This window comes from Lipotes vexillifer, unplaced genomic scaffold, assembly GCF_000442215.2.
Source record: "Lipotes vexillifer unplaced genomic scaffold, Lipotes_vexillifer_v1.1 scaffold422, whole genome shotgun sequence".
Classification (NCBI taxonomy): Eukaryota; Metazoa; Chordata; class Mammalia; order Artiodactyla; family Lipotidae; genus Lipotes; species Lipotes vexillifer.
Genome location: NW_006779087.1, coordinates 862,224 through 872,967, shown reverse-complemented (window position 1 = coordinate 872,967; position 10,744 = coordinate 862,224). Strand labels below are relative to the sequence as shown.

The window sequence follows — 10,744 nt, the reverse complement described above, 5'->3', positions numbered from 1 at the left end:
ACTCTTTCCAGCACTTTCATCCTTAGCATTTGATTTTCCTCCTTGACAGGAAGTGCTCCCCTCTGTCCCCTCACAGACCGAAGGCTGGTCCTTCGCTCAGTCTGGCCTCCAGCACCCGTGAGATTGAGTTCACCTCCTTGTGTTGCCGCCTTGTGGTCACTGGGTCCGCTCTGAGCTTTGCCCAGGGCTCCATAGCTACTCCTGACCCCACCCTGGCTGTTTCTCCCTGGTGGCCTTGCCTGCGTCTTCTCTCCGCGTTTTCTGCAGATGGGGCCCTGGTTCCACCCGCCTCCCCGCAAGCCCTGGCGTCCTCCGTCCCACCCTCACAAACCTAGGATGGCGAGCACGGTGCCGCCCTTGAGCACCTCCATGGAGCCAGAGCAGACGAAGTAGAGGGCCTGGAGGGCGTCGCCTTGGTGGATGAGATACTCGCCAGGCGTGCAAAAGGCGGGCCGCAGGGCCAGGGACAGCGCCCGCAGGCAGCCGCGGCTCGCCGCCTCAAACAGGGGCAGCTGCAGGACCTCCTTGTGAAGGTGCATGGCAATGTCTGCGCGGAGCTCGTCCGGGAGGCTCTGCAGCAGCTGCGGGTGGGATCAGGTGCCGAAGGTTAGGGTGGAGAGTGGGAGGCAGCCTCCCGCCAGCCCTTTCCACCCCGAGGGCCTCAGAGCAAGGGCAGGCGTGGGAGGGGCCTTGATTTCCCCCCTCCCCCCACTCGCACAGCATCCAGCTCCACACAGGGTCCAATCAGTGAGGGGGGCCACCTCTGGCTCCCTCTCAATCACTTTATCCTCCCCGCCCCCCATGGGCAGCCCTGCGTCCCTCCTCCTGGCCTTAGACCTGGCCGTCAGTGCGCAGGGCCTCTAGACCTAGCGAGCGTGGGGACGGGCCTCCGAGCCGGCCCGGCTGCCTTCTGCTCCGTGCCGCTGGCCGCCCAGGACAGAGCGGAGGCAGGGAGGTCAGAATTCTGCATCTCTTGCCCTCCAGCCCGCTGCTCCTGGGAATCTTAGGGCGAGCGCACACTCCTTGAAGGAGCAAAGGCTGGAAGGGCCGGCCCTGGAGGCCTGCGCACCTCGGTGGTGTCGATACCGTTGTTCACCGCCCAGGTCGCCTGGAAGTACTCGAGCATGCGCTGCTTGAGGGGCTTGGGGATGCGGTGGATGCGGATGTAGTCGCGCAGGTCGCGGGTGCGGCTGTGGTACAGAAAGCGGCGGGCGTACATGCGCTGGATGATGGCCGTCACGTTCCCAAACACCACCGCGTGCATCAGGGCTGGGGAGGGTGGCGAGAGGGGTCACCTCCAGGACCAGCCTGGCCCGGCCGGACGCCGTGCGGGACACATCTGTCCTCCCCACCCGCAGCCCCGCGCTGGGCAAGGCCCCCGGCCGCTGTGTGGGGTGGAGTCCTGCGGCCAGGTGGGCTCTCCTGGCCCTGGGTTCGGGTTCCTTGGGGCCCGTAGGCGGAAGCACCTCTGGGAAGGAGCTCGGGGCCCTGTGGGAGGTGGGGGGGAGGGGTGGCCCAGGGCATGCGTCGGGGAGAGGGCCCTGGACTGGGAACGGGGCAGGCCTCACCGCCGATGAGCATGGTGCAGATGGAGAAGATCTTCTCCGTGTCCGTGTTGGCAGACACGTTGCCGAAGCCCACGCTGGTGAGGCTGCTGAGTGCGAAGTAGAGGGAGGTGATGTAGGCGCTGCGCAGTGAGGGGCCGCCCAGGAGCTCGGGCCCCGTCCTGTTGGCCTCGCTGCTGCTGCTGCTGCTGCTGCTGCTGCTGCTACAGTTGTCACTCTGGCCAGAGCTGTTCCCTAGAGCCGGGCTCTGGCCCACCAGGTAGTAGGGGGTCTCCAGTCGGCGGGCCAGCTCCTGCAGCCAGCCTGGGGAGGGGGCAGGACAGCACTGCTGCACTGCGGGCGCAGGTGTGCCTGCTGGTACCCCCTGGGGGGGGGACACACATGGCTGCAAATCCACCCCCCACGGCTTCCTGCCATGTCCGTCCCTCCTCTGCCAGCCCTGCGTGCCCCTGTGCACCCCTCCCCAAGACAAGCACACGAGGTCGAGACGGTCATCTCCCCAGATGGTGTCTCTGGTTGCCGAGGCTGGAGTGAGGAGCTCTGCACCCTCCTCCCTGTGCTGGTGCTAATCCTGGGGCGGAGGGCCCAGCTGGAGAGGGCAGAGGGACTGGGGGGCTCATTGCACCAGCCACAGCCTCATCCCCAGGGCCGCCTCCTCTGCCTTGTCCTCCCAGACTCCTCTTGCTTTTCCTCTGAGCTCCGGAAAGCCACCCGCCATTCAGCCTCATCCCCCCGCCCCCCACAACCACACACACCACGCAATCTCATGCACGTGTTCTCGGGCACACCGACGTGGACGCGTGCACACACCAGTAAGGCTACAGAGGCAGTCGAGAGGACAAGGACACACGTGTGTGAGCACAGTCCCAGGAGCACAGCCACGGCCTGTGCACGCTTGGGAGAGAGACAAGGGTAGGTGGGCGCTTGCACACTGACACCCAGGAGAGGGACACACCTGCATGGACACGAGCACACGGGTGAGTGCGCTCAGAGGCCACAGACAGGCAGGCCACTGCCGTGCACACAGCTCTGTACACGCAGACACAAGCCAGCCTGGGACACTGAGAGGAGAATAAAGGTCTCCCCAGTCTCCTCATCAACCCCCCATCCTCTGGTCTGGTCTTGGAGGAGGTAGGGCTGCGTACTGGGGTCTCTCAGGAGCCCACAGCCGCCCAGAGTCACTCAGCCCAGCTGGAGGGGCTGTGGGAATTCTAGGGTGTTAGATGGGGGTTCCCAGGGTCCACAGAGGTCCCAGGGGTCCTGGCAGAGCTGGGGGCCATGGGGAGCAAGGGAGAGAGAGCAGATCTAGCATAGAAGTCCAGAGGGTGGGCTCAGGATCACAGGCTGCGGTGGGACCCACCTCTCCACGTGCCCCTCCCCAGCCCCCTACTCCACACTCACCCTAACATCGCACATGCTGCTGCTCTGTGGCCCTCACACCCCTCCTCTCACCACCCACCCACTCATTCAGCAATCTCACGCACGTGTGCCAGGAGCCGGGGGACCCCCAGAAGCTTACTGCAGCGATGTCTCAGATTTACACAGCACCCAAGGGTCCCGGGATGGGGCTCAAACCCACATGCTATTGGCTAGAGCTAGAAGGCTTCCCGGAAAAGGGGACACTGGTGGTTTGTCTCAGAGGATGGGTAGTTTTGAGACAAACTGAGAGGGGGTCATTCCTGACCTAGGGAAAGGTGTGGGCTAAACCTGGAGCTGGAGACAAGTACAGGCGAGTAGCTTGGCTTAGCTAGAATGTGGGGTCCGCACTGAGGGAGCAAACTCCAGGCTAAGGAGTTGGGGGATGTGTAAAGTCCTTAGCCAAGGTGAAGACTCACCCTCCTGTTATTTGAGATGTGCTGTGAGAACGCAGGGAAGTACACAGAACTCTTCAGTCGTTACTTAGTTGGGCCTCTGAGGTGAAGCCGGTAGCTGGGTGAGGAGGGGGCCGGAGGGTGGAGAAGCAGGAGGATGAGGGCAGGATGCAGAGGGGTCCCTCCTCACTCAGTCTTGGTCATGGGGCATTGGCAGCCCCTGGAGCTGGTGGTAGGATGGTCCCTCTGCGTGGGGCGTGTTGGCTGCAGAGGCCGTTCTGGAGGCTGGTGGTTTTCATACGGAGAAATGCTCTGAGCGACCTCCCTCAGTGCTTAGCACAGGCTTTTGAAAATCCAGCCCATCTCCACTGGGCTAATGGGATTCTGGGGCTGGAACTTTATGTCCACACCAGGGGCAGTGGAGCAGTAGAACCAAGGCAAGGAGGCAAAGGGAAGGCACCTCCCACCAGACAGAGCTGGGCCAACAAGAGGCGCCACCCTCACCCATGGACATCCCTCCCAAGGTGGACTTTGGGAGGTCTGGGTGTGGCTCCCACCCAGTTGGGGGTAGCTTCCCTGGAGAAAGAAGGGGCGGATGATGATGCGAAGGACTTGGGAACTCCCCTAATGTGAACTAGCCCCTCTGGAACTTAGGGTTCAAGGGTGTGATCTGCCCAACAGTCAGCCCACCCCTTACAAGCCCCATTCTCTCCATGGAGGGGCTCAGAGCCCCTCTGGGAGCCAAAGGTGTTCTTCATGTCAGCTCAGCAGCCCCTGTGACGTGGTCAGAATGGAGGATCCCCATGGACGCAAGACACGGGGTGTCTGGGTTGTGTGTGGGGAGGGGACTGACCTGGGGATTTGGTGTGTCACCCACGTAGGGGTCAGGGCTCTGCATCACCGTTACCCATCTCCCAGTCCTCTGAGCATGTTCGTTGGGGGCGTCTGACCCCAGAGCCGCCTCCGCCACAGCCTTCCTCTGGGAAGGGCAGGCGCCAAGGAGCTGACATACTGCCTGGAATGTGTCGGTTCCTGTGCTCGGCAGCTAGAGCTTTGGGGAATATCCAAGTGGGCCTCTGGGCTACACACCAGTCTCCGTGGGCTTGGCGAGGGAGAGAGGATTCGCGGGAGTCTCCTCGTCCCTGGGAACTGATCAGAGCATGGTTCTAAGGCCAACCTGGACTCCTGGTGACCGACCCCATCAAGAGCAGACAGTCATGGTTGGGGGGGGGGCGGGCATCTGAGCAGCTGGCCTCTTGCCCACTGACTGGAAACGGGGGCTAAAGGCCAGTTACGGGGAAGTTGCCAGAGGGCTGGAGGGCACGGGAGGAAGAAGGGTGTCCAATTTTGGATCTGCGGGCGTGGAAAGTTAGATGCTGTTGGAACAGAACGGTCTGGAGACAGAGAGAGAGGATGGAAGTTGAGATGTTCACATCGCGGTGCCAGTGGAATCGCCCAGGGAGAGCAAGGCAGGGGGCCGGGGCAGGAGGAGGCCTCCTCACAAGGCAGAGAGATGGCTGGCAGGGTCAGGTGCTACAGGGACTTCGAAGGGATAAGAGTTTGGCCCCAGAAGGTCACTGTGACCTTCAGGGTGACATTTGGGGTTGAGAGGTGGAGGTGGAAGCCCTCCTAGCAGGAGTTAAGACGTGAGTGGGAGGTGAGCAGAGAGAGGAGCTGCGAGAGGGGAGGTGAAATGAGAGTGAAGACGCTGGTGGGACGCAGAGAAAGGCTGCATCTCGGGCTGGGGAAGGGCTGAAGCAGCTGAGAACCATGCTGCCGGAGGTGACAGGAGTGGGCAAGGGGCCTTAGGGGCCAAGATGGTGGGGGATGAGCTTTTGAGAGGGTGGCGGGAAAGCGCCAGGCATCAGAGCAACCCTGGAGAGGTCTTCTGAGAGGGTTGGGGTACCCAGCTGGGCAGGGAGTGGGCGAATGTGAATGTGACACAAGCTTGACCACGAGGAGGCCGTGATGGGTGAACAGACTCCCCCAGGCAGCCCACCAGGCTTCCTCCACAATGTGGGCCTGCAGGAGAGCAGGCCTGCCTCGAGGTGGTGGCTCTGTCACGCTCCCACATGCACACACACGCGCCAGCCCCCTCATTCTCCTTACAAACACACACCTACTGGCACACATGCCCCTGATACACACCTATGGGCATGTACATATGCAGACTTGCACACATCTCTCTGATACCTTACATTAGCTCACGGACATCCCCTGATAGACACACACTTGGACTCACATTTCCCTGACGCATGCACCCTCAAGTGAACAGATTCCTTGGGCACATATGTACACACACATGCACACGCGTGCGCGCGCACACACACACACACACACACACACACACACACACACACAGGCAGCCTCCAGTACCGATCTCAGGCAGCTCGGAGGCGCTGCTCTCGATTTCCCGCTGGCCGATGTAGAACCAGATGCAGGCCACCCAGTGGGCGAGCAGGGCGAACACGGCCATGAGCAGGGTCAGCACCACGGCGCTGTACTGCGAGTAGCGGTCCAACCGCGGGAGCAGGCGCAGCAGGCGCAGCAGGCGCAGCGTCTTCAGCAGATGCGCCCCGAAGTACTGAGGTGGGGGGAGGGGGAGGTCACCCCAGGGCCGGCCCCCCCGTCCTGCCCCAAAGCCCACCCAGCCCAGCCGCACTGACCACGTTGACCTTGAAGGCATGTAGCAGGTCGAAGGGCAGCGCCGCAATGACATCCAGCAGGAACCAGGTGCTAACGTAGTGGAGGCAAATGGACTTTGGGGCAAACACCACCTGGCCCGACTTGGACACGAACGTGGTGCGGAAATTCAGCACAATGTCTGGGGGAAGTTGGGGCGGGAGTCAGCACCGGTGGGGAGGAGCCACATTTTCCTGGGCACCTGCTCAGTGTGTAACACTGTCCTGGGCCCTTTACCTGCATTGTCTTAGTTTTCGCAGTAAACCAGAGAGTGGATATTGTTGTGCCTATGTGATGGAGGGAGAAACCAGCTTGGAGAGGCTATGACTAGCTCAGGGCCAGGTAACCCATTAGTGATGAAGACATTTGGAGCCTAGGTCTGATTTCAAGGCCCACAGGTCATAAACGGGAGAGGGCAAGGGGGACACTTGGGGGCGGTGGAAGCCATGCAGACTATCCCCATCAAAGCCCGGGGGATAACTGGCCCAGGGAGGGGTGGGAGGCACAGTGCACACATACCAAGAATGAAGAGGACCTCCACGGCCAGGTCGCAGACGCTGGGGGGGCCACGGGCGGCACTGGGCTCCCGGGCTGTGCTCACGCACACGCTGTAGGGCACGGTGACAGCCACGTAGAGGGTGGCGAGCAGGATGAAGCCGTCCCAAGTGGCCCTCAGTGCCCCACAGTGCAGCAGGATGAAGGGTGACTTCCGGATGGCAGCGACTTTGTACTCTGGCAAATTTGGCTTCTCTCCAAACACCCCCTGAATGAGAGGCAGGGCAGGTCCAGGCAGGGAGGACAGGAAATTGGCACAGGCTGAGTTTGGATAGGGTCTGGGCAGGCATCTGCCTCCTTTCTCTCCCTGCATTCTCAGAACAACCTCTGACACAGGCATCAGAGTCCCCTTGTTATAGATCAGAAGACTGAGGATGGGTGAGCTCAAGTGACTTAGGTGAGGTCACACAGCTGCTTAGGGGAGGAGCCAAGATTGAGCCAGGGCCCATCTGACTCCAGGGCCAAAACTCTCCGCCATACCTTCGACAGATCAGGGATGTGACATTCTCACCACAAGCCCCAAAGTGTTGGTGGGGCCTGAGTAGCCCCTGGACATTCTCTCTGTGGTGGGCTTGGTTCCCCTTCTCCATCTCCTCAACCGGCCCCTACCCTGCCCCACCCCCCAAACACACACTAGCGCCAATCCACCTTATTGAGCTTGTGTTTGCCCTTGGGCTGCTTCTGCAGATGCCCAGACAGGTGGTAGAGCACAGCCCGGCTCCGTCGTCGGTTGGCATTGAAGCCTTTGGCCCCTGCCCGGCCATATCGGCGTCGGCCACCACCTGCAAAAGAAGAGGGGCGGGAGAGAATGATGGGCGAATCACTCACACGCCTCAGCCCAGGGCCTTGCGGGTAGGACACCAGTTGCTGGCCCACGGACTGGTCTGCCTCACTGACTAGTTAGTCTATTTAGAGCTGGGGGCGCCAGCGTTTCTCACTTCCTGGAGTCACTTGCCAACACCAGCAACGGGCAGTCCTGGGGGTGCTTACAGACACTCGCCCCGGTGCCTGCTTCTAGGAGAAGGAGGTCTGGATCGAGGCAAGGCAAGAGAGGAACACCACAGGGAAAGGCCTGAGAGGGGAGTGGGAGGCAGTTCCCAGGGTGGGGGAGTGCAGAGCTAGCAGGAGGCCACTGGGCAGAGGCGAGGCGCCCAGGGCTGGGGGCGGGGGATGGGGAACAGGGAGTACCCCCAACACCCCCAAAAGGCAGAGAGGCCTTGGAACAGCTTCTGATGACAGCTTTGTGAGCTGTCCAAAGGCCACCCCCAGCCCTCAGAGGATGCAAGAGGGGAAAGACCACAAGCACTTAAAAGAGGGCTTTGGCCAGGGCTCCGCAGACAGGTTTGCACGAGGACAAGGAACCAGGTGGGTCTGTGCTCAGCCTCACTAGTTGGTGGGAAAATGGCACTTCATGGGCACTAGTGGAATTTGTGTCTTTCAGTTTCTTAGTAAAGTTGACTTTAAAAGTCCAACTTTGTCTCCACAAGCTCTCTGTACCTGGGCCTGGGGAGATGAGAGCAGCACAGGCTCCTCGGCCAGCAGAGCAGGAGTGAGTGAGTGCAGGCGGGGTGGGGGGCCCACAAACCCACACTGGGCACCATGGCCCCACCAAGTCTTGAGGTACCCAACACCCCAGCCACAGCAGCCAAATCGGCAGCCCCACAGGCACCCACCCGTCTCCTTCCAGCTGTCGGGGCCCACTCGGTTCTTGGTATCACTGATGTCCTTGTGAGAGACGAGGAAGAGGGCCACCTCCCCTTTCTCATTCTTTATGGGTATCACATCCAGGAGACACCAGAATGGGAGCCCTGGGCACAAAGACAGACTCAGCCCAGCTCCCATTCTCCGTCCGAGGCAAGGTGACAGAGGGGCCATTGACACCCCTGGTCAAGGCACATGCCAGCTCCACTTAGGACACTTAGACTCGATCCAACAGGGTGGGGGAAGGCAAGGGAGAGCAGAGACGACAGTCAGACATGTGTGTTCAAAGATCTGTCCTGCTAAGTAAGATGGGGACATTTTTCTGCTGGGGTGGGAAATCCAAGATGGGAAATTGAGTACCAGCTGAGATTGGGGTGAGGACCGAAGAAAGGAGGGGCCAGGAACAAGAGGAGCGGGGGAGAAAGAGGAGAGGGGAATGTGGGAAGATGGGATGAGATGGGGAGATGGAGAAGATGGGATTGGAAAGGAGGGACTGTGGATGGGGTGGGTACCAGGCTGGGTGAGACGGCGAAAGTAAGGCAGGCTGGCCAGGCGGCCCCTCACCGGTCTTCCGGTACAGGATCAGCTCGGCCTTGAACTCCTTGTGCTCATCCAGGGCCTTGCGGATCTGTTGGCGGACGAGTTCACTGGTGTCTGGCCCATAGAGGAAGGAGCAGGCACAGCCCCGCTGCATGACCTCGGCCCGGGAGAAACCCGTGAGGTCGCAGAAGCCATCAGAGCAGTAGACCACAGGGAAGAGCCCCGCCACCTGGGCATTGCCCAGCACGAAGTTACTATCTGCAAGAGAGCACCTCTCAGAGGAGGTGTGGGGTGAAGGGGCACAGGGTCTACTACCCCTCCTTACCCAATTGCCTGCAATCAAAGGGTAGGTGTTAGAAATCCCAGGAATCCTGTGTGTGAGTGTTTGGGATGGGGGGTTGGGGGAGGGTTAGGACAGGAGCTGTTTATGAACAGGAATTAGCGTGTCACCTGTGTGTCGGTGCCCTGCAAGGTCCCACTCCTAGCATCGTGTGTATAAGTGCATTCAAGAATTGGCATGTGTGAGCCCTGAGGTTGGTGAATGCAGCCCCGTGTGGGTACTGTGCCCTCTGGAGTGTGACCTGAGCAGCTTGGGGTAAGGGGTGGGGTTAGGGATGTCCAAAGGAGGACTGCAGGACCAGTTCTAGGCCAGCCTCAGCCCCCCTCCCCCCGCCCCACCAGCTTCTGCCAGGTTCACTCACCAGCCAGGTACTCGGGTTGGCTATTTGGCTCCTCCCACCGAGACACACTTGGACGGAGAGGCAATCCAAGCCACCATCTATTCTGCACTCTGTTTGAGCCCCAGTTGCCTGAGCCCCTGGCTCAGGAATTAGTGAATGTGATCCACAATGGGGGTGTAAGAACGGTAGCTGAGCTCTGGCAGCCTGGAGCCAGAAGTGTATTGGGTAGTGGGGGGCGCTGAATCAGCAGGCTGCAGGAGCCAAGTGCAGGCAAAGCAGGTGGAGAAGCCTGGGGTGGGGATGGTCTCAGAGATGGGCTTCCACCCCTATCAGGAACCAGAGACAGAGGCAGAGAGCTGGGAAGCCCCACTGGGGGTGAGTTTGAGGGAGGAGGAGAAGGGAGGGGGCTTTCACGACTTTCCCAGTGCTCAGAGCCCCGGAAAGCCAGGATCCAGAAGCTCTGGTCACCTTCTCCAAACTTCCCCAGTCTTAGTGGGAGTCCCCAAACCTATCCTTTTGGGGCTAGAGGGCTCAGTGGGTTTAGGCTAGTGGGTTTAGGTGGTGAGGTGAGGTTGGACTAACAGCGCTCTCCTGAGACCCGCCTACTCTATCTTGGTTTGCAAACCTCTTTTCTAAACCTGTGTTTTTAGCCTCTAGGCTGTCCCTTGAGCACCGCTTCCTTGCCTCACTTCCCAACCCGCCAGTTAGAGGGTAGTCTCGGTGGGATAGCGCCAGACGCAGGGATGGGATAGGTTACACTGACTAGGTCGGGGTTCGCGACCCCAGGAACAGACGACATGACCGGCCCCCAAACCCAGAGAGTTCTAGCCATTTTGCCGGGCCCGGGGCAGTGTTGACTCTGAATTTTTCGGAGACGGCGTCTGGAAGGAGACGGTGGTCCCAGCTAAAAGTGGGGCTCGGGGAAGAGAGGGGGAGAGCAGGAGGGCTCCAGGCTGAGGTGTCTGGGTGCAGGACTGACGGGAACACTGGCCAGGGACAGCTGGTCCGGGAGCCAGTGGGGCGAGGGTCGGGACTCACGCGTGCCGTCGAAGCGCGTGGCGATGGTGTCCAGGAAGGTGTTCTGCGGCGCCAGGAGTCCCCGCATGGCCGGCATCTTAGGCGGCTGTGGCCGCCTGCCCCATCCCTCCGGGGCGAGGGGGCTCAGCGCCGGGGGAGGGCGCCCAACTCGGCCGCCCCCCGCCGGGCCCCG

General features: G+C 61.0%; 1 protein-coding gene across 1 annotated transcript in view; it reads right to left on the bottom strand.

Moving 5' to 3' along the window:
- Positions 1 to 10,744, bottom strand: part of KCNH3 (potassium voltage-gated channel subfamily H member 3) — an 18,319-nt gene extending 7,575 nt beyond the window's left edge. The window contains exons 1-10 of the mRNA XM_007452267.1: positions 10,573 to 10,744; positions 8,879 to 9,112; positions 8,287 to 8,421; positions 7,262 to 7,395; positions 6,578 to 6,821; positions 6,043 to 6,200; positions 5,753 to 5,960; positions 1,569 to 1,868; positions 1,070 to 1,269; positions 332 to 581 (exon numbers count right to left, since the gene is read on the bottom strand). Coding sequence (XP_007452329.1) covers positions 332 to 581; positions 1,070 to 1,269; positions 1,569 to 1,868; positions 5,753 to 5,960; positions 6,043 to 6,200; positions 6,578 to 6,821; positions 7,262 to 7,395; positions 8,287 to 8,421; positions 8,879 to 9,112; positions 10,573 to 10,648 — 1,939 coding nt within the window. The 5' untranslated portion in view covers positions 10,649 to 10,744. The remainder of the gene's footprint in view (positions 1 to 331; positions 582 to 1,069; positions 1,270 to 1,568; positions 1,869 to 5,752; positions 5,961 to 6,042; positions 6,201 to 6,577; positions 6,822 to 7,261; positions 7,396 to 8,286; positions 8,422 to 8,878; positions 9,113 to 10,572) is intronic.